The following is a 27,802-nucleotide window of genomic DNA, read 5'->3' as shown; positions in this document are numbered from 1 at the left end:
CCTCCAGCCGGGGCCTCAGGAAATGTCCACCCCGGAAGCTGCGGGTCAGAGCAGCAACTTGGCCCTGCCGAAGTAAACAGACGCCGCCTCTAGACCGACGTCCCTCTCCGCGGCAGCGGGGCAAGAGAGAGAAAAGGGCCGCTGCTGCCGCTCCTCGGGGGTGACCTCCCAGGCGCCGCCATCATGGGGAAGTCGTTCGCCAACTTCATGTGCAAGAAGGACTTCCACCCCGCCTCCAAATCCAACATCAAAAAGGTGAGCCCGCCGGTGCCGGCGCCGCTCCCGAAACCAGCCGCTTCTACCCAAGCAAGGCCCGCCGATGCGAGACGATCTCGCCAAGTGTCTCTTCCCCTCCCCCCGATGGCGGCATCCTCAGCCTGCATCTTGGGGAGGGGGCGAAGTGGGTGACTGTGGGGAAGGGCGAGCCTCCTTGCCGCGTATATTATTAGAGTTCTGACATGACTTCGCGCTCCCACCCTAAACCTCTCTGTAGCAAACCCTGCCAAGAGGGGCGAGCTATTTGTCTGGGGTGCTGTAGGTCTGGTGCCACCTCTGCTTCCCCTCTGCATGTCTCCCCTCCTCTCTATCCCGTTACACACACGGTAACACCGACAGTCCCTGTCTAGACACTTCTGTCGGAGGAAGCCCTCCTTGAAAGGTCTCCTGTTTGGACAGCTTCCCTCTGGAGCAGGCACCTGGAGAAGTCCTGTTCTTATTCTCCCGTCATTTGTTCTGATGGTTACAAAATATTTCTTCTTTTCTTTTCTCCTCCTCCCCCCACTCGTGATCAGTAAAAATCAGTTAATGCATACCCACTCTCTCCCACATAAGGGTGCTGTGAGCAAGGAAGGGAATCTAGTTTTTAAACCACTTTAAAGACTAGGAAGGAAGGAAACTTCCTTCCAAGGAAGCTGTCTTTTGCTGATGCATCTAGCTCAACAGTGACTGGCAGCTGCTCTCCAGGGTGCCTGATGAGCATTTCCCAGCTCTGCCTGCAGATGCCAGGGTTTGAGCCTGGGACCTTCCGCATTCCCTCATTGATGGTGAACAGGACCAAGGGCTTAACAGTGAAAGGGAAAGAAAAAGCAAATACTTATTAAGTGGCACAGTGGGAAAATGCTTGACTAAAAAGCAGAAGGTTGCCGGTTCAAATCCCCACTGCTACTGTATCAAGCAGCAGCGATCTAGGAAGATGCTGAAAGACATCATCTCAGGCTGTGCCGGAGGAGGCAATGGTGAACCCCTCCTGTATTCTGCCAAAAAAAGCCACAGGGATCTGTGGGCGCCAGGAGTCAAAACTGACTTGATGGCACACTTTATTTTATTCTGCAGGGAAATGGGGTAAGGGGAAGGGGTTAACTCCCACATTCACCGTGGTTCTGCCAGGATCAGGTCCCCCTCATTTGTATACTGCCCAAAACGTATGTCTCTGGGCAGTTTACAATAAAACAATACAAACTAAAACAAAATTAAAACATTAACACATTAAAACAATTTAAAATTTAACACAATGTTTTTAAAAAACCTATTAAAAACTGTACACTAATTAAAAACCTGAGTGAGCAAATGTTTCTTAACTGCCTTTTTAAAAGTTGTTAGAGATGGGGAGGCTCTTATTTCAGCAGGGATCGCATTCGAAAGCCTGGGGGCAACTGTGGAGAAGGCCCATCCCTGAATAGCCACCAAATGAGTCAGTGGCAACTGCAGATGAACTTCTCTTGATGATCTCAATGTGTGGTGGGGATCATGGTGAAGAAATTATCTTAAATCCCAGGGCCTAAGCTATTTAGAGCTTTATAGGTCATAACCAGCACTTTGTATTTTGCCTGGAAACTTATCAGCAGCCCATGTAGCTCTTTCAATTCAGGAGTAACATGGTCTCTCTGAGATGACCCAGAGACCAACTGGCTGACACATTCTGGACCACTTGCAGTTTCTGGACTACGTGCAAAGGCAGCACAGCCCCTCATAGAGTGCATTGCAGTAGTCAAGTCTGGAGGTTACCAGCAGATGTACCACTGCTCTGAACCACTGAGATTTATCTCAAGAAATTGATGCAGCTGGCATATCAGTTGAAGCTGATAGAAGGCACCTCTGGCCACCACCTCAACCTGGGACACCAGGGAAAGGTTTGTGTCTAGAAGTACCCCCCAGACTGCATACCTGTTCTTTCTGGGGAAGTGTGGTCTCATCCAGAAGAGGCAGATCAAAATCATCTCCTGAGTTCCAACCCTGCACAATAAGTACTTCTGCCTTATCTGAACACAGGATGGTGTTGACTACTTTTGGGAAAGAAAAAGCAATTTTGAGGCTGCTCACACCTTTAAAAAACTCATTTAAGTGAATGTGTAAGTTGGGCCCCAGTTCTTTAGATGACCTAACCCCCAAAATTTGCCACATACAGATGTGGGGGGATGCTAAATGCATGATTGTCATCTTAGTCCTAAACTTATTTATTTAGAAATAAGTCCCACCAGTGAATAATATTTCCATGGTTAAGGAAATAAGCCATTTCTAGACAAACCAGAACTCTCTGAATTCCACCAGCAGCATATCAGACAGCGCTGAAATATTTTCAGAGCTCCCAAATAATGTGATTGTAATTTGTAGATGATGTCAGTTTTTCATAGTTTATGCGGTTACAGAATTTAAGTATTATGTGCTCACAAAATGAAATTCCAAAGTAAGATTGGAAGGTATTTATAAAGGAAATCTTATTTAAGCCATATGTATTCTATCTAGGTATGGATGGCGGAACAGAAAATATCTTATGACAAGAAAAAACAAGAAGAGTTAATGCAACAGTATCTTAAAGAGCAGGAATCTTATGATAACAGGTGAAAACTTTTTTTTTTTCTTTTTTTTAAAAAAAGATTTAAGCTACTTAACTTTAGACCTTCATTTGTTTTTTACTTTCATTATACATGTTGGTCTCTTCCTGAGATTCTCAAGAATCTAACTATTTAAAATAGTTCTAATCACAGTGATTGCAGCCAAAATCTGTAGACACACAGATATTGTTTGTTGATGTTTGTGTAAGCACCAGTGATATAAACAGAATTTTGCATGATTAGGATGGAGCTTTTCTCTAGATAGCTTCTTGCCACAATTCTCAGGGCTTCAGCCTTAATCCACGTGACCATCCTTTTCAGCTCCTCTAGCCCTTGTCATAATATTGTCACACTTCAAATAATGCAATTGAGATAATGCAGATGCTGGAAGTTTTCATAATTTATTTGGATTAGAGAATTCTAGTATTTTGTACATTGGGTTCCAAATATAGATTTAAAAAAAATACACTTTGTCTTCTCTTACAATGGAAATGAGTCTGTCAAGCTAAAAAAAGTGAATTCCAGAATAAATATGTGTTGCACTTATTTAAAAGTGCTATTACTATCAATTACATTCTATTACATTTTTTCTATTTCTCATGATATATCCTTATTTTTCCTATGTAGATTGCTTATGGGTGATGAGCGTGTGAAGAATGGCCTAAATTTTATGTATGAAGCTCCACCTGGAGCAAAGAAAGGTAATTTTACTAATTACGTAGTATTGATTGACACCTGTGTTCAGTGTTCTCTCTAATTTTCTTCATCTGTGTGCGGAATGAGTTTTGTTCTGGGTGGTAGTATTAAGGTAGTGTGTGTGCACATGCATTTAGAGTGGGATCTTCCTGATTTAACCTGAGTGGGATCTAACATTAACTGAGCAGACATTAAAAAAACATGTGAGTGCGCACACATGCACTGTGTTACAAACAGAATACTGGTAAAAGTCTTTAGGACCATTTTGTTTTAATTGTTACACTTATTTCTAAAAACTGGACAGTAAAACTGGTTTTCCTTTCTGTAATTATTCAAGCTAATGGATTTGATCCAAACAATCAAGAGCAGAAGGAAAGTACTGGAAAAGGGCTTTCTCTCCTTCATCTCACCACTGCAGCCCCCAGTACCCTCACACAGGATTCTATATCCCTGAGGTCTTAGAATCTTTTCACAAAGTGCCTCCTACCAATTTCAGTAGATTCTCCTTTCTCCATAGACCGCTTTCATTCCATATGCCATCCTCTTCCCGAGGGCTCTCCTCTGGCCCTAAGGACTGGCTTTTGGGGAGCGGAGAGGGGAGAGTAGTTCTTCTGCAAGTGTCCCTCCATTCTTGGTTGTTTGGATTCAAGATAGTACAAATAAGGTTCACCACCCCTCCGGAACCCCATAGGGACTACTGCTTCCATTGCAGTTTTCTCCACACAGTATTTGCTCTTCTAGCATCCTCTTCTTTTAGGAATCTTCTAGGAATCCTCTAGCAAGGATTCCTCCTTTACAGGAAGCAAAGCCCCGCACTGCTCCAAAGGTGGCGGGAAGGATGTGCAGGGCACAGCAAAAGGGGTGGGAGTACTAGGAAGTGTCCTTTCAAGTGCTTTTCCCATAGAGCTCTATGGGGAAAGGGCTATACCTCCCAGCGGTTTATACTGGTTTATGATATGCCAATTGATTTGAATGTTGTCTGTAATACTAATGTCTACAACATGTCTGTTTAATTTTGTCTCTTGTCCTTTTCTCTCCATGCTTTGCTGATAAACTAGAGACCAAAGAGGTAACTAAAATTTAATTTCTTATATCTCAGTTATATTTATTAAGCATGCATTTTATACTTGATTTTTCCCCAACCTGTCTTTATATTTGTTACCTTCTTTAGCAAGAGGGAGAGACAGAATACAAATTTGAATGGCAGAAGGTCGCTCCACGTGAAAAGTAAGAATTATTCATTAATTATGTGGATAATGTTACTAACATATTTACACAGAGTATATCTTTGAGTGAGATTTTCGTATTTTAAGTACTGTCTTGTGCCTTCAAAACTGTTTTTTCTTTTAGTAGATTTTATTGGTTGTTTCTTCAAACTTGCATCAGCTAAGTACAATGACTCCCATATCAGATTTTAATAATGTATAACATTCATAAATCTGGGGGAAGGTAAAAAAGGAAAATGCTAATCAAATTCAGCAAATTACACTTTCTGTATTATTTCACATTCATCACACAATATAAATATGTGTATATTTGTGTGTATCTATTTTAAATATTATACTATACTTCTCCACTTAAAAGTTTTCAAATGTTGCTTACAAATATAGACAACTAGCATCTTGGGATTGTGGTGGACAGCTTATTGAAAGTAGGGGTGTGCACGAAATGCATTTTGCATTCTGTTCCAAGTTTGTAATGGAACACAAAATGCACAGACCATTCTGTTAACCCATTCCTAAATGGATTCCAAAATGGTGTTCTTCTGGCTTCTGTGCATGTGCAGTGGCCATTTGCATGGTGGTGCTGACTATGCAAATGGCTTCTGTGCATGCGCAGAGGCCAGAAGAGTGAGCTTGGAACAGGTCAGAGACCTCGGAATGGGTTGTTCCGTTCCAAGTTCAGAACAAGCCCCCCTTTAAAAAGGTTTAGCAGCCTTTAAAAGAGCCCTAAAAACATATCTTTTAAACCTGGCCTTTGTTCGTTACTGAAATGATTTTAAACTGGTTTTAATGAGTTATTTGTGTTTTTTAAAATCTGTTTTTATATTTGTGAACCTCCTAGAGACATCTGGATGAGGCGGTATATAAAAAACAAAGAAATAACAGTAATAAAATAAAAATAATAAGGTGGCAGGAATTTTTTTTGAAACAGCTGAATCAATAAAATACTACAAATTGTAATACCTTTTAATTGTTAAAAGCCATGGTCAAAATGATAGTCTTGACCTAGCTCCTTACAAATTTGTAGAGCTTCTGATGACCTTCATTTACAAACCAAAGTCTTTCTTGATTGGAGCATATCTCTTTTTTTATTCCTTAAACATAATTATTTTGATTCTATTTCACTGCGTCCCAAAGAGCAGGTTGTGTGAAAGTAACATCTTGTGAGAATATTTTATTTTATTTAACAGATATGCTAAGGATGACATGAACATTAGAGATCAACCATTTGGAATTCAGGCAAGTTTGTTGTGTATTTTTCCTCATTTTATTGTTTGTTTGTTTATTAAACTTATACCCCACCCAAACTTACATATCTTAATTAATTTTAGGTTAATTTCAATTATTTGGGGATATACATAATTTTTATTAGGCTTTTAAATTATGCAATTGGTGTACAGAAACATATTGAAATGTAAAATTATGACCATGTTGATCATTTTCCAGGTGCGGAATGTGAGGTGTATTAAGTGTCACAAATGGGGGCATGTAAACACAGACCGTGAATGCCCTTTGTTTGGCCTGTCTGGAATTAATGCGAGCTCTGTTTCCAACGATGGATCAGGTAGGCACTTATAATGTATTTTAGTCATATTTTCAAGTTCTATTTTGAAATCTTTTTTCAAATCTGTATGGATGATACAGATTAATTATGATGAAGTCAACAGCTTAGTTAGCAAAACGAAAATTATGGTTTTCATTATGTTGTAATTTGTCATTTCAAGATCTTGAAGATCAGTTTGTAGCTTATAAAATAATTTGACTGTGTGGCTTCAGATAAAATTTTGCCTTGGCATGAGAAAAGACTAAAGGTAGCATAAAAATGCAAATAATAATAATAATTAATAGGCCTGTGCAAGTATTTGGCTTCAAAGTGCTGAAGCCAAATAACGTGCACATCCCCTCCCCTCCCCCAGCCCTGCCCTGTGCAGAAGTGGCTCGTCCCATTGCTCACCTCCACATACAGTGATACTGTGCACAGCAACAGGTTGGGCTGTAAACAAAAATGGAGCCATAGCAAGCCTCAGTGATCTCCAGGAAGGTGTTCACTGGAGCGCTGTGAAGAGAAATCTTTCCCAGCACTTTCCCCATAAAATTCTATTACTGTATTTTTAAACTATATTATGATTGAAGTATCCTTGCTGGAATCTGTTTTTATTCTGGGGAGAGGGGTGTGTGTGTGTGCGTGCGTGCATGCACCATCAGTTTCTATTGGTGCTGTGGTCCTTTATTTAAACATAAGCCCTTTTGTGCGCTTCTGCCCAAGAAGGGGGAATGTAAATTAATAAATGGGAAACAAATTTTAAGACAAAATCTGAAGTAGAAAGGTCTTCACAACTCTTAAAATAAAGGATGCATGGCGCGTTAATATATTAAATTACATCATCATATTGTAATATTATATATTGGCTGAGGCATGCCAAAAGAGCAGAGTACACAGTGCTACTTGCCTCTAAATCAAGACCCAGGAGCTTCAGGCATTTGGAGCTGCCTGCTTCAGTAGAGCTGTATCTAGTGTGGACCTGCACAGCTGTCTACAATTCTGTAGAGGGAGGCCCCATCACCTGGTAAGCAGGTTATCCCAGCTTGGAGGGCTCTGCAGACAATTGCTGTAAGCGTATTCAGCGCAGAGGGTGAGACTTCTGAGTGCGTCAGCACTGGGACAGGATGCTATACATGGCTTGCAGTGTCTCTTTTCTTTCTTTTTTTAACATCTGAAGAGAGCCTCTCATGCAGTTTATTATGTACATGTTTCTCATTCTGCTTGTAACTTTTATCAAAAGTGCTATTTTCTATTATCAGCCTAGCTATGATTAATTGATTGCATGTCAGTTTTTCTATCTATCATATTTCTATACCGCCTGACATGTGCATCCTTAAGCGGTGTACATATTTTAAAATAAGGTGGTGTACATGTTTTAAAATGATTAAAACAATTTCTGATTTAAAATTAATTAAAAGCCCTGAGAACATAGGAAGCTGCCATATACCGAGTCAGACCATTGGTCTATCTAGCTCAGTATTGTCTTCACAGACTGGCAGCGGCTTCTCCAAGGTTGCAGGCAGGAATCTCTCTCAGCCCTATCTTGGAGGAGGAGCCAGGGAGGGAACTTGGAACCTTCTGATCTTTGCAGAGCGGCTCCATCCCCTGAGGGGAAGATCTCATAGTTCTCACACTTCTAGTCTCCCTTTCATATGCAACCAGGGCAGACCCTGCTTAGCTAAGGGGACAAGTCATGCTTGCTACCACAAGACCTGCTCTCCTCTCCTCACAGTTGAGAGAAAACAGTTGAGTCTTAATGGTCTTTTTAAAAAATGTCTGTGTCAGTCTTGTAGTACTGCAGAAACACACATATATAATGATCAGGTTGCTCTGCTTTCCCAGTATATGAACAAGTTTGGCACAACTTATATGAGATTTGCCCAGATGCAACCACACTGCAGCTGTGGTTGCATTCTCACAACCTTTGCACTCGTAATCAAAGGATTAACTATGATTGGAAAGCCAGGCACACTATCATGAAATGTGGCATGACAACCCGCACTTTAGAGCACCCTCACCCCGACAGCAATCGTCATTCCCTTCCCCTACTAGCAGTTAACGATGATTGATCATAGTGACTGATCATAGTTTAATCCTAGTTAGTTACAGTGGCAGGACTATGATGGCTGCTAAAGCGCAAGTTCTCGTGTCACTCTACATGGGAGTATGCTCAGCTCGCTGATTGTAGACCTTTCAACTGTGATTGTATGAGTCATGAGAAGGCGGTCTACTTCTTCCTTAAGAAGTTTATCTGTATTATAAATCCCAAACATTTGCAATTGCAGGTCTTTCTGCAACATAACACACTGCCCTGTGATCCAATACTCAGTGTCGCTCTTAGGCTCAAGCCCCTGCCTTGTATCCACTTACTTGGTGGCTTTCTGTGTCGTTCTCTTCTCATCCATGTCCCATTTTACAGAAAGGAAACTAAGTGTATCTTATTAGATTATTGTGAGGGCAAACAAGCCCCAAACTGTAAATTGAGTTTTCTTTATAAACTATTACTGAGTTATGAAATGACACTAGCTCAGCAGTTTCCATGGAGGATTTAGGGTGCGAGAAGCCACAGTACAAACTCTCCAACCACCATTACCACCAATCACAGCTGATGACATTGCAGGCATTCTGAGCTTTCTCTGTATACCAGGAAGGGGGAAGCAAATTTTCTGATCAATAGGCACAACTAAGTCTCATTGAAATTAATGGGATGTAGGTTAGTCACGACACTCCTTTTTAATGGAGTTCAGTGTTTAATCATGACTAACTAGTCTGGATGCTGCCCCAATACAGCAAGCCTCTGTGTCTCTCTTCCAAGTGCTGTTTTCCTTTACTGTGTAATATTAGTGACACAACTCTGCCATTTTACTTGAACTGTTTCTGAAGCTGGCCTGCAAATTTTGTTTTCTAATAGTTTAGGTTGCTTCCATTTCCATTTTAGGTAGTGTATACAGTTGAACCTCGTTAGCCACAGATTCACATATCTGTGGTCAGGTAATATACACCTGACCTTGGCATATGTGGAAAGAAGGGGTGGGTGGGACCCTCATGTATCTGTGGGTTGAGGTGACCGGAAATGACTGCGGAAGTCATTTCCTGCTGCCATTTTGTATTTCAGAGCCTCAAAATGGCTCCGGTGTTTTGGGGTGTGTGTGTTTTAAGAGGAAAATGGCAATTTTCAGATGATTTTCGGCTGATTTGGGGGCAGTTTGGGGCACAGCGCAACTCAGGGGGAGCAACTAAGTGCAGTATTCCCCCAGCTTCCTCTCCCCTCATGAAATTTGATGTTTTATTGACGTTTTCTCCTGACTGGGAACCTAATCCCCAATTCCCCATTGCCTCACTGACTCAATATTCACAGTTTTCATATCGGCGGTTGTACCGTGGAACAGAACCCATGTGAATATCAAGGTCCTCCTGTATTAAAAAGCAACATGTTCTACCGAAAGGCATGATTGTACAAGGCTGAGGGTACTATATCTATATGAAAATGAATAGTTACAGGAAAATCACATATGTTATAGTCTTCTTTTGTCTAATTGAGGTGATTCCAGTGCTTAGGTTCAGGACTAATTACAGCTGGCATATTTTTGAAGTGATGGCATAAACAAGTACAAGTTGTTCTAGTAAGAACTAATCAGCCTACTGTCCTCTCACTGTCTCTACAACTGGACTGAATTTGGTTCAAATTGAGGTCCACCAAGTTAGATCTCTTGCACCTCAAATGTTCATGCATCCGCCATCTTGGAATGGGGTGAATGACATCATCACATCACATCATCACACATCATCAGTCCCTACAGCTGTAGCAAGTTTGGTTCAAATCGGTTAGGCAGTTCACAAGTTAGCCCACTTGTACCTCAAAAGTTTACACAACTGCCATCTTGGATCAGGATGGATGATGACTTCACAAACTATGCTTTTGAGATGTCCCTATATGTCCCTACAACTGTACCCTATTTGGTTAGTATTGGTCCAGGCATTGCAAAGTTGATGTGGTGGGACACACACAAAGAATGCTGTGTGATCTCATAAGCTTACTGGAAAGTAGACTAAAAACATTACTGAATGTTGCTGCCTGTTTAGTAACATAAATCAGTGACTCAATAAAAGTATATAAGTGCTGCAGTACAACATTCCTGTCTAGGTAATAATGAAAACTGTTGAAAAGTTGGATTGGGAAGCGAACCCAGGGTCCTGGTTTGCAAATGTCGGGATTACAGGAAGTTGTTGCACACAAATCCATCAGCCTGTACTCCCCAAGGCCATAGTATGTAGACTAATTTAATAATTCCCCTCCATCAACAGGTTTATCATGTCTATCAATGGCTACTAGTCTGGTGGTTATAGGCCACCTCCAGCCTCAGAGGCAAGATGCCTCTGAATACCAGTGGCAGGGAAGCAACAGCAGGAGAGAGGGCATGCCCTCATCTCTTGCCTGTGGGCTTCCCAGGGGCATCTGGTGGGCCACTGTATGAAACGGGATGCTGGACTAGATAGGCCTTGGGTCTGATCCAGCAGGGCTGTTCTTGTGTGCTTATGATGGTGTGTTTTGAGGCCTAAAACTTCTAAAAACCTCTTGCTAATAGACAGTTCTAACAGTACTCCTTAGCTCTAATACTGTCGCCCTAATCCAAATAACAGAGGGTACAGCAGAAGACCTTGTATGCATTGCTGTACTCCTAGAGACAGCCTGGATCACAGAAGTTCTGCACAGCTTCCAAAGCAGATGAAGGAGCAAGGGACTTGTGGCTGCAGTCTTGCACCCAATTATGTATATATGTCCATTTAACTGTTTGAAGGACTTCAGCCAAATGACCTCTGTATGCAGAAGCTTCCAAGTCTCTTTTGCAAAGGCAAATGCTACCTGCATTTGAGGGTTACTCATTGTGTATCCAGAACATTTCCCTGCTCATAGAAGAGTGAGCACTCGCTGCTCGTGTGGAGCGTTGCGTGTATGTTAGAGCTGTTAGATCATGTTTTACCCCATCTACAAACCTTCAATGAGTTTCATTGATGATGCTTGGTATGGAATAGTTTCAGGATGATTGTTCCCATATAGATTAAAGCCCATGTCCAATGCTAGTGGCTCATTAGTAATGAGTGCCCTTTTCTGTAAGTGTGTCTATTTTTGCAATACAAAACAGCCAGCTCTAAATAGTAGCAAATAATAAGTACTCCGTCAGGGTGGGTTTCATTTTTTCTTTTGTATATGGACTGTAGTACTAATCCAGTTGCCGATTCAAATTTTTTAAAAAATATAATCTTTGTGCTTTCAAAAGTCTCCTATTGAATAATATATCTCACTGGTGAATGGAGATTATTTTTGCAATAAGGCAATTTCACTGGATGTGGTTATCATGGGATAATCACACCCCTGGGGTACAGCCTTGTCTGTAATCTCCCAGGAGTGTAATTATTTCATGACAACTGCACCCCCTGCCTGGTGTTGCATTTATTTCTATTATGAAATCTTAGTTTGATATATGAAGTAACTTACTTTGATCACGGGAAGCTACATGGTAGTGTTAGAATGTTCCAGCTGTGAGGTTTACTGAGACCAGCTATAAGCTTTACTACATCCTTTACAAAGTTAAATTAGGCAATCAAAATGCTTCTTTAGGCTAAGCTGGTTTAGAATTTTATTTTTTTACTGATCTTAACTCTCCAGATTCATAATCAAGGTACAGTAAAAATGTATATGCAAAGCTATATCACTTATACTGAAATCACATTGTGTGTCTTACTGAAATGTGGTCAGCTGCATCCCAGAGTTTCTTAATTTTCATACAACCCCTTGCTTTCTAACTAAATGAAATGCCAGAAGTTTGATTTCAACATGAATCCTGAGTTATAAATAAATAAATAAATAAATAAAGCTCAGCTTTTCTAATCTTTGTAGGCACAGAAATTTAGCGTTCTAACTTGGGAAAACTGTATCTGACAAATAGACTACTCTAGCTAATGAGAACTTGCGCCACAAGAAAGTTGTTAGGCTTTCAGTTTTTTTAAAGCCACATTACTCTTGCTTCAGGTGCTACAAAAATAGCACTGCAGAATCTCTTCTTCTGGGAGGAATGGAGGGGAAAAACCACAGCTTGAGTATTATGGCATTAAGTAAAGTTAGGTCAAATGGCACACCTGAATAAGGAAGAGCATTCAGTGTAGTTCTGCTAAACTCTGATCCAGTAGATTATTAGAATAATGTGTCATCTTGCATTTGCAGCACATTATTTTGAAGGTTTTTTTAAATAGTGTTTTTGTGTGTATATGTTAAATGTTTTATGGACATGGACAAACCCATTAAACTGTAGACACTTCCTTGTCTTGTTTCCTTGAATCATTGGAAATGTTGCATCCCAGAGGCCTGCTAGCTGCTTGGTTTTTGTTTTGTTTTTTAAAAATTCTCTGCTGCTTTTAGATAGATTGTGGAGGTGCTATGTGTACCATCTTATTGCTTTCACTGAATGTTTTGCTTTTCTCCCCGTCCCACATGCTATTTTGCTACTTTTTACTATTTTAGCTTTTGGAAGTCATCTCAAGTTCCTTGCAAAGTAGGCAGAGTATAAATTTTAAAATAAATATGTAGGAAGCAAGATAATCATCCTTTGTTTTATTGTTTGCACTGATAAATTCTGCAGTTATCCATATGATTCTGGCTGCTACTGGGCATCCTTCCTCTGTTCAGTCTGAGGCAAGATTAAGAATGTGATTTATATATTATTTTTCTATGTAAATTGCTTTGGAAACTTTTGTTGAAAAGTGGTATATCAGCAGCAGCAGCAGCAGTGAAAGAGAACCCCACATCATTCTGAGGTGGGTGGGTGTGGCATATCTTGTTGTCTCTCTCTGCTGGAGAGCTGTTATGGGGAAGATTTTGCTGTTAGATGTAAAAACCTCCCATGTGCACACTTTTCTCCAGTAACTTGGATTTCTTGGACTATTTGTCAGCTCGCCATCAGTTGAAGAAATGTTCCAACAATGTTTAAATTTGTCCATGAAGCATTTGTCCATGCTACTTACTTTTTTTCTCTGATAGTCAAATGATTCACCTAAAGAATAACACACATACATAATAAATTACACATTTTCACTACTGAATAAAACTGATTCGGTTCACAGTGTTTCTGCTACCATTCCTTTCCAAGTTCCAAAAGATGTTCTCAGCTACTTCCAAAATGTTCGGTCCAGATTTTTCTTCCTTACACGATCACTTTCAAAGAACCAATACTTATCCAACTTTTGTTTAACCAAAGTGGGAGTGATAATCATTCCTTTTCTCTTCCAATCTTGTGCAACTTGTATTTTCACTGCAATTAATGGATAGAAAGTAAGCTCAGCTTTTCACTTCATTCCAAACTCTTTGACAAAGTCTGTTGCCAGTGATTCTGGCATATCTCAAACACCTGACCTTTGTAAGCTTAGCTTAGAACTTGCTGGGGGAATTACCACCATATGTGGATCACATGAGCTCTCATGTCATTTCATCACTAACAACGGGATGTTACTGTTTTATAAATCCCTTTCAGCCTCCAAGGCTTGCTGCCCTTTAAGATTTTGAAGTAGCTTTCTGATAAATTTAAATACGATTCACTTTTTAAAATATGTTTACATGTTTTTACATAGCATGAGTTAACTCTGCCCTGTACCTTTGGGATGGAACAGGATAAAAAAAAGTCAAATGACTTGTAGCAAGCACAGACCTCTTCGGATAATGTGGTTGGCAATGTATTTTTAAATTGTAACTGCAAGGCCAGTTGCCTAAATGCAGACAGAAAACTTTACACAGTATACTATATCTTACATAGTATAACTATTAAGCATACATATTTGCGAGCCAGGAGGAAGTCCTTCAGCTTCAAAAGTCAAGGATTTGTTTTAAAAGAGAAGTATCTGATTTAGGTGCTGCCACTTGTGTGTACCATAGCCAGCCTCTAGAGGGCAGCATGCTCACTCTGTATCCCTAAAAACAGCACATCTTCTGAATACCAATCCTGCCTTATGCAAAAAAAAATTCCCCTTGGCTTTAAAACTTGCAGTTACATGTTTAATACATCAAAATAATTCTCAAGACAGCATCTTACACTCAAGCTCCTACAAGCCTGTAAACCTCTGTATTTCTGGTCTTCTCACTCTAAAACTTTTTTTTAACTTAACAAATCAGGATTTTGTTTCCTTGCTGAAATGATTACGATTGTATTTGCCTTGACTGGCTGTGAAAATATTCACCCACCCATGTACTACCTGTAATCTTTGTTTGGTGCTGCTGTTTTACAAAAGAGGAGTAGGGTTGGACCTAGAGGACCAAACCCTTAATCACATATGGCATTACTCACTCCTGTGGTGATGACAGCAGCCTGTATAATGGCTTCTCTTCCCACCCCCTGCCCTGCAGCCCATCATCCAGGCAGCCCTGGTGTGGGGCAACCAGATCTGGAAAATCAGGCCTGCCCTCACCTTGACCTGCTTCTTGGTCATGCTCAAGCAGTGTCTGTGAATTCTGCCTGCTGAAATTCAAATTTAAACTCTGAGGAGCTAAAAAATTGCCGATACATCTCCTCAGAAGGCCTGTTAGTGTGCTTCCTGTTTTGCTTCGACCTGCATATTCTTGAGATGGTTCCGATGCCACATGCTGCCAACCCATCCAGGTTTTGGCAGAGAGGGCAAAGAGACTTCGCAGCAATGTTCTGTTGGCTATACGTACTTCCTGCTGAATAAAAGCCTCCCCATCTCTTACAACTTTTAAAAAGGCAGTCAAGACGCATTTGTTCACCCAGGCTTTTAATTTGATATTGTTTTAGTTGTGTTTTTAATCGTTTTAATGTTTTAAATTTTAATTGTTGTGATATTTTAATCTTTTTATCTGTTGTTTTTATTGTTTTGTTGTAAACTGTCATACCGCTGCATTTTGGGCGATATACAAATGTGTTACATAAAAAATAAATAAATTGAGAGAGAAAGAGAGGGGGAAGATTAATTTTTTTAAAGTACTGTATTTTAATATTTGATGTGGTTTCTTTTATATCCCATAACCAGAGAACTTATCATTCTTAAGAAATAATCATATAGGTCTGAAAGATACATAGGTAACTGCTCACCTGTATGTTTTCTTACTAGTACCCCAAGCTTGTTTCACACCAGTCTCTAAATATATAATAGTTTGTGACTTCAAAATGCAATTACTAGCATTTTTAACATCACAGTTATGTGTGTCTGTCAAAAGATCACTCTCTACAGCTGTACTGTAGGCTCATTTTTTTTCCCTTTGCGCACAGTTTTTGTTTGGCAGCTACTTAACTGCATACTTAAAATGTTTTTGTATATGTTTTACTGAGGATTTGAGGCATGCTGAGATACTACATATGTTCAATGGCTTCCTTTAAAAGGCTTTATTATTGACCCCCTCCCCCCCCCCAAAAAAAAGATGCATGCATCATTGACCTGCTATTTAAACACTTTATTAGTACAAAACTGATCTTTGATATAACTGGTGTTGGATATATAAAAGCATTGAGCCTATTCCCGTGATCACTGGAAAGCAGGCTAAGGGAGCCTAGCTTGCTTTCCAGTGATTGTTGGAACCACAGCTCAGTGGTTCCAAGGTAGCTAGCCCGCCTAAATCCCCCTCCCCTTAAACAAGGTTAACGGAGCGAGTGCTCCGTTAACCTTGGTTTTTTGCGTGTGTGCCACTGTGCCATGTGGCAACACACAAGTAGACCCCCGACTGGGAGGCTACAAGCAGCCTCCTGGTGTCTGGGGTCCCCCCAGAATGTCCTTTGCACTTGCGCGGGGCATCCTCAGACTTCCGGGGGCCACATAGCCTCCAATCCCCACAGCCCCTGCTGGCTCTGTGATGGAGCCAGTAGTTGTGTGGGCAGTCGATCCAGCCACCTGATTGTCTGATTGCAGGCCTGATTGTCTGCAGGGAGAGTGGGCTTAGCTAATCATGCGAAGTGCCTCATTGTTAAAAAAAATCACTTCGATTGATAGACATCATGCTGTCTAGCTGTAAACTAAAACATAAGTAAACAAGTTGTTCTAGTAAGAACTAATCTGCCTACTTTCCTGTATTTGTATTTGTAATCTGCCTACATTTCCTGTAAATGTATTGTACTATTTGGTCAAAGACCGTAAATAAATAAATATAAATACAATACTTTCCTTTCACTATCCCCCTATAACTGGACTAAATTTGGTCCAAATTGGTTAGGCAGTTCACAAGTTAACTTACTTGCACCTCAAACATTCATGTGTGCCATCTTGAATGAGGGTAGGTTACCTCATTACAAGCTACACTCTTGAGCTTTCCCTATGTGTCCCTACACTTGTACCAAATTTGGTCCAAATTGGTTCGGTGGTTCATGAGTGGCCCACTTGTGCCTCAGATGTTCACGTGTCCACCATCTTGGAGGATGACATCATCATAAACTACACCGTTGAGGTGTCCCTACAACTGTACCAAATTTGGTTCATATTGGTTAGATGGTCCACAAATTAGCCCACTTGCGCCTCCAATGTTCATGTGCCCGCCATCTTGAATTGGGGTGGATGGCACCATCAAAGAAATGCCATTGAGGCATCTCTGTGTCCCTACAACTGTAGCAAATTTGGTTAGGCAGTTCACAAGTTAGCCCACTTGCACCTCAAATGTTCACATGTCCGCCATCTTGAATTGGGGTGGATGACATCATCACAAACCACACCATTGAGATGTCCCTGTGTGTCCCTACAACTGTACCCGATTTGATTCATATTGGTCAAGGAATTGTGGGAGGCAGTCACACAGACATGGAATGCTGAGTGATCTCATAAGCCTACTGGAAAGTAGGCTAATAAATAAGCCTAGATTACATAGCCTAGTTCTGCAGAGCAGTTAGGAGGGTGTTTACTGTGCTGAATTAGAAACTAAACTGCTTCAGCCCCAAACCCACCCCACTGAGGAAATCATATACAACAATAGCAACTTCTAAAGAGAGTACCTGTGGTGGCAAATCAATAACTTGAAGTAAGGTGACACAAAATGCTGCAAATCCAAAGTTCCTCTTCTTTGTTCCTTGCTTGTGGGCAACTTTGTCCTTATATGATCCTGAATGTATGCCAAACTTTTCCGTCTGCAATCTTGAAGATAAATTCCACTGAAAGTAATAGAAGAAACTAGAAACAATGTAAGGATGATTTATATGTTAAGTCTTAGAAATGGCACGGTTCTGCACTCCTAAATCAGCTATATATATTATCCCTATGATTTCCAGCACCATTTTAATTCATTATTTTTCAAATGAGCCTTTTCATGAAAGCCAAACATGCACTGAAGGTTCTACCAGGATGTGTAAAAAAGATATTGTAGTGCATATGGCACATGGGCACAATTCCTGGTTTGTTTATTTTTTAAATTATTTGTGGTAAATAAATGAGTGAAAGCAGGTAGGAAGAACAACTGTTGAGCATAAAAAAGTGGTTCTATCTAAGTTGGTGTTATTGTACAGCAAGAATCTCATAATTCATAATTATGAGCAATAGGAAGTGGTGAGAGGCTGCCAGGCACACACCCCGCCTCCCCCGCCAGTCCCACAGCAAAAGATGAAAGCCACTTTTTTAAAAAGGAATATGTGTTCATGGTGATAAGAGCACTGTAGTTTGGAAGCACAGACTTCAATACATATCTGTGGATAGCATCACATCGTAGTTGCTTTACCTTGGTGAAAAAAATAGTGGAATGAGAACCGTTTAAATGTGTAGCTATATCCTAAGACTAGACATTGACAAGAAAAAAATTTTAAGGATTAAAAGGCATTGAGCTTTCTTTCTTTCTTTCTTTCTTTCTTTCTTTCTTTCTTTCTTTCTTTCTTTCTTTCGAAAAACAAACAATGCCCTTCATGTGTTTGGGCAAAACTGGTTGTCTTAAAGTCAAAAGGTTAAACTGGATCACATTAAGGAGCTAGTGCAAATATAATCCACTTCAGAAACTTTGTTTTAAATCATTGGTATGTCCTGCTGGGCGTTCTTCACACAGGGATTTTAGCTCACATCTCCTCCGGAATGGAGGGTATGCGTTCACATATTGTCCAGATTTACCCTGAAGCCCTTACGAGCTATCAGGGAGCACTTCACACACAATTTGGGGTTTTCATTACACATTGTGTGTAGCCTGATTTATATCCAGGGTAAAACAAATCCACTTTTTGCGTCTGTTTGGGGGGGCAACTTCCAACTCACAGTAAAGCCTTGCAGTAAACCCGCACACAGTAAAGCCTGCTGTGTGAAAAACACCCTGGTCAGCACTGATTAATGTTGGACCAGATATGATGGCAAGGCAGGGTAGCAGGGAATTGGGCTGTAGAAATTTACAAGGAAAAAAGGAGGAAGCGAGCCATCTCACATTCCATTCTTAATCCACTAACCATCGTTTGGGGAGCAGAAACATTACATCTGCATTAGCTCAAGGTAGATTTGAACTTCTAATTATGGTGATTCTGTAACCCTTTCATAAGCAGACATGATGATACACATTAAATGCAAACAAGAAATAGTGGTTAATTGAGAATTATATTGAAACTAGCCAACCCCACACAAAGCATCTGTGTGCTCTTTGGGGCCGGCAGTTACTTCTTCCCTCCCACACACACCTTCTGCCCCAGTCTCTGCTTCCTAACCACAGCCAGCCCATGCTGGGCCCAGCCACCTCTCCTCCCCACTGCCATTTCTCTCCCCCCCCCCACTTTATTTTCCCCCTCCACGGCCGGGCTGGGCCTGCTGCCGCCTCTGGCCTCCGTGGCCGGGCTCGCTGCCCACCACGGCGACCAATCCTCCTGGGTGCACCTCAGCCAATCAGGCGCCTCCGTCGCCCAGCCAATCAACTGGGCGCTGGGACGCACATTCCAAGGCACACCCAGGAGAATTAAATATATAGATGTTTTTATATGCTGTTCTTTTAAAAAATCCTTAAAATTCCCTCTTAAAAGTATATGTTCATATTGTTCTTGTGTCAGGAAGTGTTTTAAGACTTAAAGTTGACATGACTATCTAAGCTTGCTTTTTTAAAAAATCACTTTTGTCAAAAACTTAGAGCCAGACAATACCTAAAGTATATTGTTTTCAACATGACAAAGTTACATAAGAAGAGAATCCCCTTGCACTTAAAGAAAAATGCAATTATTTTCTATTCTGAATCTCCAGACTGCTGTTTTAGAAAATCATATCTGATTATTTGCTCAGCAGAAGATTATTGAGTTGATTTAGCTGTGATTTTACTTAACAAAGCTTCAACTGAATTCCCACTGTGGAGTCCAAAAAAGGTAGAGAGATATAAATGATACATTCAAACTGTGATTTTGGTGAACAGGGCCATCAATGCACCCCTCGGAGCTAATAGCGGAGATGAGAAACAGTGGGTTTGCACTGAAACAAAATGTACTGGGGAGAAACTTGACCGCAAATGATCCATCGCAGGTAATGATCTTTTTATCAGTAAGCTGAAAATGTCTGTAAATCTAAATGTGATTGCTTGTGAATTGTTACTTAATGTTTTTATAATATGCATATCCATAGGAAAGCTGAATAGATAGAACAAGAAATGTGTGTCCTGAAACTTACTGTTTTCCACTTTTTTTCTGACTAGCTAGAGTGACAGATGTAAAATAATTTTTCCAGCCTATAGTTTAATAAATGAAATGCCTCCTGCAGGTTAGCAGATATTTAATGTCTCCAAGTGGAAATGGTTTCAGCTTCTACTAGCTTGCTTATGATAAGATACTGGCTGCTTTATCTAGAGCAACCTCCTGGATGAAACCAGGGACAAAGGGGAACATGCTGTTTAAAGCATGTTGTGTTTTAAAGGTGCAATCCAGGACATCGCCCTTGTGTGCTGGGCAAGGAGGGGCACAGCTTTTCCTGCACAGCTATGGACAGCAAGGCTTGGAAAACCACAGGCCAAGTCAAGGCATTTCTGGGCTTGGGAGATGGTACAGGTTCTGCTGTTCCTGCTGGCACTTCCTTGTTTCTTGATAGGGTTTTGCAACAGGTCAGTCCTGCTGCAAAAGGCTGCATGAGTGGAGAGGGTGGCCTGGGCATGCAGTTATTAGCCAAAGGACTTTTGGAAGTGCTTCTTCTGTCTACAGAAGCATTAATGGAAGGAGCACCACACATTGCTGGGATTCATCTGGGCTTAGTGGACCAGAGAACATTACTGCAATGCTGCACAGTGCAACAGAGCTGTAGATTGGGATTTCAGTGTGCGTCACTTAACGCTTATCAAACTTGGGGCCAAAATATGTGACAGCACTGCAGTTCTATGTGCTTAAACACAACAGCCACTATCCTGTAGGCCGTGTCCCTCCTTCTGTCACAGTCCAGACATTCTTTTCCCAGCATGACCTCCATGTCAGAAATGCCCTGGCTGTGGCGGGGGGGGGGGGAGGGGGACGGGACATTTGGGGAGAGAGACTGCAGGGAGGTAAGATACCTGAGAGGCAGGGTACAGCTCCCTGACACACCCCTTCTTGTTTTTAAAATTGGTTATTCCATCCTCTTTCTACATGACTGGGGTAGTCTCGTGTCTAAATACACAAAGCTGCTGCCATCCTGTCCAGTTTACTGCTTGGTGTCGCTTATGTTGGCAATATGCAAAGCAATGTGGGGCATGCTGAGACTCCTGCTTAGGATTCCACAAGCTGCCGCCTGAGTTCTGTGGCTTAAGGTCCTATTCCTAACCTTGCTCACAGCTGTGGGCCTATTTAGATTTTACTTACTGGGGAAATCTCCATCTATTAACCTTCTTAGGCACATATATATCACTCCCCTGACCTTGCATCTCAAAGAGAAAGTCACTTCTGACTCTGACTGGATTCCTTTAAATGTGGTGCCTCCTTTTTGCCAAGGCCAGAAACCCTCAAAGAATGAATCAGGCGATTGAGATATCAGTTCCAATAATTGCAGTGCAGCCTGGAACAAACGTTCTCTTCCCCCCATAGTGAAGTGGAAGGGACTCGGAAGACCCAAACTCTTAATTAATCTGGGATTTCTCCAAGCAAGTAATGTTTTGAAGAAGACTCATATTTAATTTTGTGTATATGTTTTATATGTTGATTTTGTTTATATGTTATGTTAGTCACTTTTTCCATTAAAAATGTGATCAAAGCAATGTACAAAAATTAAAGTAAAAAATTAAGTTTTAAATGCTAAAATTTAATGATTCAAAACTTGAAAAATCCAAGTTCTAAAAAACCAAAAACAAGCCAATCTTTGACCACATAATTATGTTATGTCTGTGTGTATTTATGCCTGTGCTCTCTTCTTTTATGCTACTTTCCCCCATGACTTTATGAACATACTTCGAGTTCCTCTTTCCAAATTCAATACAAATTCCACTGTAAATTTCTAACAATTTACTTCTCCAGAGCCTTCTATACTTACTCAATTATTGTGTTCAGTATTATGTACCCTGTACCTGCCCTCACGCCACAAAGATAAATCAACAATTCACATTATTTTTGCTAATGTAAATGCTACCCTTTCCATTCATGTTTCATAGCATGTTTTCTTTTCTCTTTAAAGGAATTTGTTGCTAGTGAAGGAGAAGATGACCCAGAAGTGGAATTCTTAAAATCCTTGACAACTAAGCAAAAACAAAAACTTCTGAGGTAACTTCATAATACCATCTCTATTTCTAATTGTTCCCAACAGATACCTCACAGCTGTAGTTGCAGCTCTATTTATACCAGGATGCTAATTTTGAATATCTAACTTTTAATCATAAAAGTTTGAGTCCCCTTTCCTATTGGTTAGTTCCTATTTTCTATGAAGATGTGACCCTACCATATCCCATTGGCATGAGTGACTTATTTACCACACCATGCCATTATTCTTAATGGCAGAGATGTAGCTTCAGTGTTGATGCCATTCTTATTTGCCACGGAGACTCTGAGAGTTCAGTAACAGTGTGGACACTGTTTAGAAATGGGCAGAAACAGCATAGGTGCCCTGCTCTTGGATCAGCAGGGTGCTGCATGGTGGTATTTTGAGTATGAAAATCTCAATGCAGAACTGCTGTTTTAATTCCTCTCATCCTGATTGTAAATCCTTTGAAGGAAGTAGCATGTCTTGCTGGGAATTAGGCTGAAATTCTGAAACCAGTTACCATTTATTCTCTGATAGTGCATTCTTAGGCCAATATACGTGGTATCTGGAGTAGTGTGAAGGTGACAGACATGTAAAGTGGACCTCTCTCATTTTGAATTTTATTTTTATATGCTTATTTATTATGAGCAGGGGCTAACAAAAGAAACCCTCCTTGCACATCAGTAATGTCTAGTGTCACCCTTCTGCAGCTAAAAGGGAGCTGATATTTTCTCCCTTTATTTGACAGCATCTGGAGGAAGATATGGTTATTTGTTCTTATTGGATCAAGCATGAACCTTTTATATCCATAATTATTGATAAAATTACCCACAGTAGTTTGAGGAAACTAGGACTTTATATATTCCTGATCCTCTTAAAACAGTAAATAAAGGGAGCTCACCCTAGTATCTATATCTATAGCTACTTCCAACAAAGTGTGCACTTGCAGCTGCCAGAACTACACATCAAGCAACTGGAATGCATGCTGATCAGTTGTTTGGTAAGAAAAGGAGAGTGAGGGGTTCTAAATCCAGCCCCACCATGCTTCCTCTCCCAGACAACTTATCTGTACTGTCTGATGGAATTCTGCTTCTGGATCAAGCTAGGAAATCACACACAGTGCCCGATCCCCATGTGAAACAGTTCCCCATGCAGCTAAGCAAACTTGTGTGTGTATATATGGCTTCTAGTTGAATCTAGGTAGTCCTGCTCCTATAGAAATAAATGGCAAAATTTACTTTGCTATTAGTGGAGCAGAATTGCAACCATCTTCTTTGGGACATGAATATTTTAATTTTTAAAAGTGTTTAAATACTCTGATACTACTCCTCAGACTTTTTCTAATTTCAACAAAAGCTCCTTTAGTAGAACAATATATTGAGTACAATAGATTTAAATAAGTGTGACCTTTTTTCTCCTTCATAATCTTAAATATCTGATTATTCAGAAAATGAAATAACACAATTGCTTTCATTTAAACCAATCCAGTCCAGGCTATTTTATGTGTACTTAACATACACACACACTGGCTGCAGTACTGACTCTGTGACCCAGGTTCAGAATGCTTGCCTTCTTTCCATTACACAATATATATGAGAAAGCAATTGAATAGCTTTTACAGTAAGCAAAGAAGGCATCAATGGGTCTGGGTGGTAAGTCTGAGGAGGGGAGGGTTAAATATTTTATTATAATATTTTTTTAAAAGTACTGATATTTATTGTGTAGGAACCACTTAACTACTGGCCTCTAAAAAAGAGCAGTCTTCCTTCCTCAGTTATACCTCTTTGCTTAATTGTTCTGTTTTTCTTTGTTAAAAATAAAAGGAAACTGGATCGCCTAGAGAAAAAGAAGAAGAAGAAAGATAGAAAGAAGAAAAAGCAGCAGAAGAGAAAAAGCAAAAGTAAACACAGGAAACATAAGAGCAGATCCTCTTCCACATCCTCCAGTGAGTCTTCAGTAAGCAGCAGTGATAGTGAGACTGACAGCCAAGATAAAGCAGCACAAAAGAAGATGGATTCTAAGGAAAGAAGAAAAGCCAAGTTTTCAGAGGCTAGCAGCAGTGATTTTGAAGGGAAGGCAAAGACTAAGGGAAAACTTTATGAAGAGCCCTCCAGCAGTCATGGTAACAAGGACAAAGATAGGGAGAAGTGTAGACTTTTAAAGCAAGATAGTTCTGGGAAGAACAACAAATGGAGCTCCTGTGAGAGCAAAAGAAAGCCCACAAGCAGGAACGATAACATAGACAAGAGAAGAGAATCTGAAAGATATGGGAGCACAAGCAGAAGCCAAAGCAAGGAGGAGAGGAGCGAGAGAGGCTCTAACACAAGGCACAGGAGTTACAGCCCCAGTGAGGAGAAGCACAGGAAAAACGAAACTAAAAGCTACAGCTCAGATGTCTCCAGAGAGCAACAGAAACGCAGAGAAAGCTACAGAGACAAGTACAGTAAAAGAGAGCAGAGAGAGAGAAGCAGAAGCAGAGAGAGGAAAAAAATAGATAATGTGGGTGGCAGATGCACATTTTTGTCTCTTTCTGGTTGAACACCTTTAGTAAGGGCTGTTCCTGGCACACTCTTCTCTTTCAAATAAGTTGGTTGTTTTCAGCAAAACGTTAGTCTCCTATTTCAGATAACTCTGTACATTCTGTATCGCGTAAACAAATATATTTTAAATGTGAACAACATATTGCATTGTTGATAAATGTGTCTTTTATTTGTGTACCAAGCCATGTGCTTATATTTTGTGGCATAAGTTCTTTGGTGAATCAAATGTTGCTTTGTTTTAGAAATTCATGTAGAAACATACTTGGTGTGTCCCAGTAAAACAAAAGCTTCACTAGTCAATATTATTTCTCTTTGCTTTGTAATAGATATAAGTACTTTTGTGAGAAGCGGGGGACATGTTCAAGGGTTGATTAAATTACACCAGTGTATTTGACATAGTTCTGGATAACATCACTGTTAACAGGCCTCAAAATGCTAGATTATTTTGAACGGAAGCATTTTTTTCTCCAAGTTCCACCTAAGAGGACAATTTCATGAGTTAAAACAACAGAGCAACATTGTTCCATAAGAGTATAGCCAACATTTTTGACCTCCTGCAGAGTATAACTTGGTCAAGACTATCTAAGCATCTTGAACCCCTGTTGGTATATGTCAGTGCAGTACAAGTTATTGTTCAATAATTTCTGAACACATGGGAAGAATATTTACTGTCTTCACTGTTTCTAGGTATTATGTGCTGTAGGAATCTGATGTCAGCTCCACTCTTCTCAGACGGCAGCTTATTTCTCTTACTGATCTGGCCATTTTTTTAACCAGACATTCTGAAAATACGATTAAACTAACTTATATTTCAAAATAGCTCGTTCTTTCCTTCTGGGGTTTTTCACTGAGAGGGGGAAAGTGGTGTAACAACTCAGCACTGAGGCAAGCTACTTTTCCATCTCCTTATTTTGACTACAGTATGAGTAGGTTGTTCTGGGATGGTTGTTTTCCCCACTGGATTACTTTGCACCACCATGCCTATGTTTACTGAGTTTGTTGTAAAGGTCCGAATCATAAAGTATTGTGAAGGAGAGTCTATTGGAGGTTTTCAACCTCCCTTAGGCTCTGCTACTGGACAGCCGTCTGTTAGGAATTCTGCAGCCGTTTCCTGCACTGACCATGGAACTGGACTAGAAGACCTGCAAGGTCCCTTCCAGCCCTAACATTCTGTTCAATTCCCTTTACAACAAACCCATTAAGCATGTGCATGGTGGTGCCAAGTAGTTGGCAGGAAGCAACAAAGGTGACTTTTTGACTGGCGGATCTCAGCCTCTGATGCATGTTATGCTGTCATCTGAGTATTACTATCAGAAATTGTATAGATAGTGGAAACATTACATACTAAGCATGAATGGGACAGCACACTACATTAGCTTATTAGAGCAATTGTGAAAAGAAATAAATGGCACCAGGACTGCAACACTGTGTACTGAGTAGCCTACTCAGTCTTTACTTCTTATAAAACATGTACAGGGTTGGCCTGCAAGAACAATGATTGCAGGATAAATAATCTCTGAATAGAAATGTTCCATCATTCAAAAACTGTGAGTACATTTTTAGTCAGCATCAGCTCTTAAAATGAGAATGGATAGTTGAAAATTGTATACATCCATTTAAAATCTGCAAGATAGTTTCCTATTTTTCCCTACTCCAGACACACTTTTAATCCCATCAAACACAGAAAAGTTCATAGTATCCTTGAATAATGTTTGGTCTTGGCCTTTGGTGAGATTCGACCAGGGGCCTTTCCACAGCAATAAGTTACCCACAAGTAATGCTTCTCGATATGCCCTGTCTGGATTTGTCCCACAGACAACTTTAAAAGAGTGCTGCCAGCTGATTTTATTTCAGGGAGACACAGAGACAAAGGCAGTCTCTTAGGTGCTGGGTCCTCAGCTGGTAATCTTTACTTCCACTGATGGTTTAAAGGTCTGAGATGTAAGAGACGCAATGCTCCTGCTTCTGAATATCTGTTTTGAACAACATTGTGATGTTGTCTGTTTCCTAACAGACAGAGGCGAGAACATGATAGAAAGTGACCAGGCATCCCTTTTCAGAGTCTGCTTGAGAACACAGCAGAAAGGAGGCCATCGTTTTGGTGCAAAGTCTGCATTTGAGAATATCTTTCAACTGCCCGGTAAAATGTTTGACCCATTTTAAAAAGGCCTTTGGAAAATCATATGTAGTGCAAGACATCTAGCGCGCACACACACCCCTCTAGAAAGAGCAGTGTCTCTCTTCTTCTCCCCCGATCTCTGTGGCAAATTTAGTTAATAGAAAAGGGGCGTTGGTTCATGCCTGCCTATGTTGGCAGCTTGCCACCCAGCTGCTGCTATTATACTTAAGCCTCCTGTGAGCGAAAAATGTTTCAGCCCCCCTATTTTTAGCAAGCATTTCTATGTGCTCCAGGTTTGGTTTCTGCTGGAAAGGGCAGCTTATAAAGATATATCATGAGCATGTGACTAGTTTTGCTGGTGTGTTTCTGGTTAAAGGGAAATGCCCTATTCTGCCATTTACCTGTCTCGATCATCTTTCTGTACCTGATCATCTTTCTGTACCTGACAGAAATCATGCCAGTTGGTGCTCTAACTAATTTTGATTGTTTTGAGATCCTTGAGCATCAAACAGGTATCAGCATCTCAAAACAAGCCTGTACAACCTAACAGATAAGCCTTAAAGTGTGCTGTCAAGTTGATTTCAACTCCTGGTGCTCACAGAGCCCTGTGATTTTCTTTGGTAGTATACCGGAGGGGTTTACCACTGCCTCCTCCTGCGCAGTGTTAGATGATGCATCTTCCTATATCGCTGCTGCCCGATAAAGTAGCAGCAGAGATTCGAACCCACAACCTTCTGCTTGTTAGCTCTGGCAAATTCTCTTGACTTTTGGCCTCTTCACCCAATACAATTTTAGGAATGCACCAAAGAAGTCTTAAGTATACACTCAACAATGTAAAGAGTGATTGCCACATATCTGTCTGTAAAAGCATGTATTCTGTAAGTACTTGCCAAAAAGTCCCAATAGTTCCCTATAAACTGTAAATGTGGTAGCAAATCTAGTTTTGTTGTATAATGTGTGAAACAACCCTTAATTGCAAGTGTATTCAGACCTGGAGAATACACATCCAGAAACCCATCTTTGGAGGAAAGAGATTTGAAGGTGAATGAATTGGCATAGTTTTTAGTTTGGAGTTTTTTAGTCCTACTATTTGCTTTAATTTGACAGACCCTGTAGGAGGTGCTGTTGGTTTGCAAATGACCACAAGTTTCTGCTCTTAATATTTATGAAAATCCGATTGTGGCTGTGACTGCAGTGCTGAGCTCACACAGCTGGTCTGCTGGTAAATTTATCTCCCC

At 40.5% G+C, this 27,802-nt stretch overlaps 1 protein-coding gene and 1 long non-coding RNA gene across 3 annotated transcripts in view; one reads left to right on the top strand and one right to left on the bottom strand.

The window, feature by feature from the left end:
* The first annotated feature begins 11 nt into the window (after positions 1 to 11).
* On the top strand, positions 12 to 24,745 carry CIR1 (corepressor interacting with RBPJ, CIR1). Of its 2 annotated transcripts, none has more exons than XM_053267027.1 (10): positions 12 to 255; positions 2,743 to 2,837; positions 3,459 to 3,533; positions 4,569 to 4,596; positions 4,699 to 4,754; positions 5,941 to 5,989; positions 6,197 to 6,314; positions 19,633 to 19,739; positions 21,843 to 21,928; positions 23,729 to 24,745. In XM_053267027.1, the coding sequence occupies exons 1-10, from the start codon at positions 184 to 186 to the stop codon at positions 24,441 to 24,443; spliced, it is 1,401 nt and encodes a 466-aa protein (XP_053123002.1). In that variant the 5' UTR covers positions 12 to 183; the 3' UTR covers positions 24,444 to 24,745. The 2 variants fall into 2 exon arrangements, with proteins under 2 accessions (XP_053123002.1, XP_053123012.1); XM_053267037.1 differs by having other exon boundaries at positions 13 to 255; positions 3,459 to 3,532; positions 4,586 to 4,596.
* The window catches only part of LOC128332609 (uncharacterized), a 28,092-nt gene continuing 12,205 nt past the window's right edge, over positions 11,916 to 27,802 (bottom strand). The window contains exons 2-3 of the long non-coding RNA XR_008310698.1: positions 17,270 to 17,425; positions 11,916 to 13,600 (exon numbers count right to left, since the gene is read on the bottom strand). This is a non-coding gene — a long non-coding RNA (uncharacterized LOC128332609). The remainder of the gene's footprint in view (positions 13,601 to 17,269; positions 17,426 to 27,802) is intronic.

This window comes from Hemicordylus capensis, chromosome 1, assembly GCF_027244095.1.
Source record: "Hemicordylus capensis ecotype Gifberg chromosome 1, rHemCap1.1.pri, whole genome shotgun sequence".
Taxonomy (NCBI): Eukaryota; Metazoa; Chordata; class Lepidosauria; order Squamata; family Cordylidae; genus Hemicordylus; species Hemicordylus capensis.
Note: the sequence above shows the minus strand (reverse complement) of the source record. Positions and strands in the feature narration are given on the sequence as shown.

Bases quoted from the DNA above. Each gene is read 5' to 3' on its own strand.
- CIR1 (XM_053267027.1), top strand. From the start codon at position 184: ATGGGGAAGTCGTTCGCCAACTTCATGTGCAAGAAGGACTTCCACCCC. The intron at 4,597-4,698 runs GTAACTAAAATT...TACCTTCTTTAG, and splicing joins ATAAACTAGAGACCAAAGAG to CAAGAGGGAGAGACAGAATA. The intron at 5,990-6,196 runs GCAAGTTTGTTG...ATCATTTTCCAG, and splicing joins ATCAACCATTTGGAATTCAG to GTGCGGAATGTGAGGTGTAT.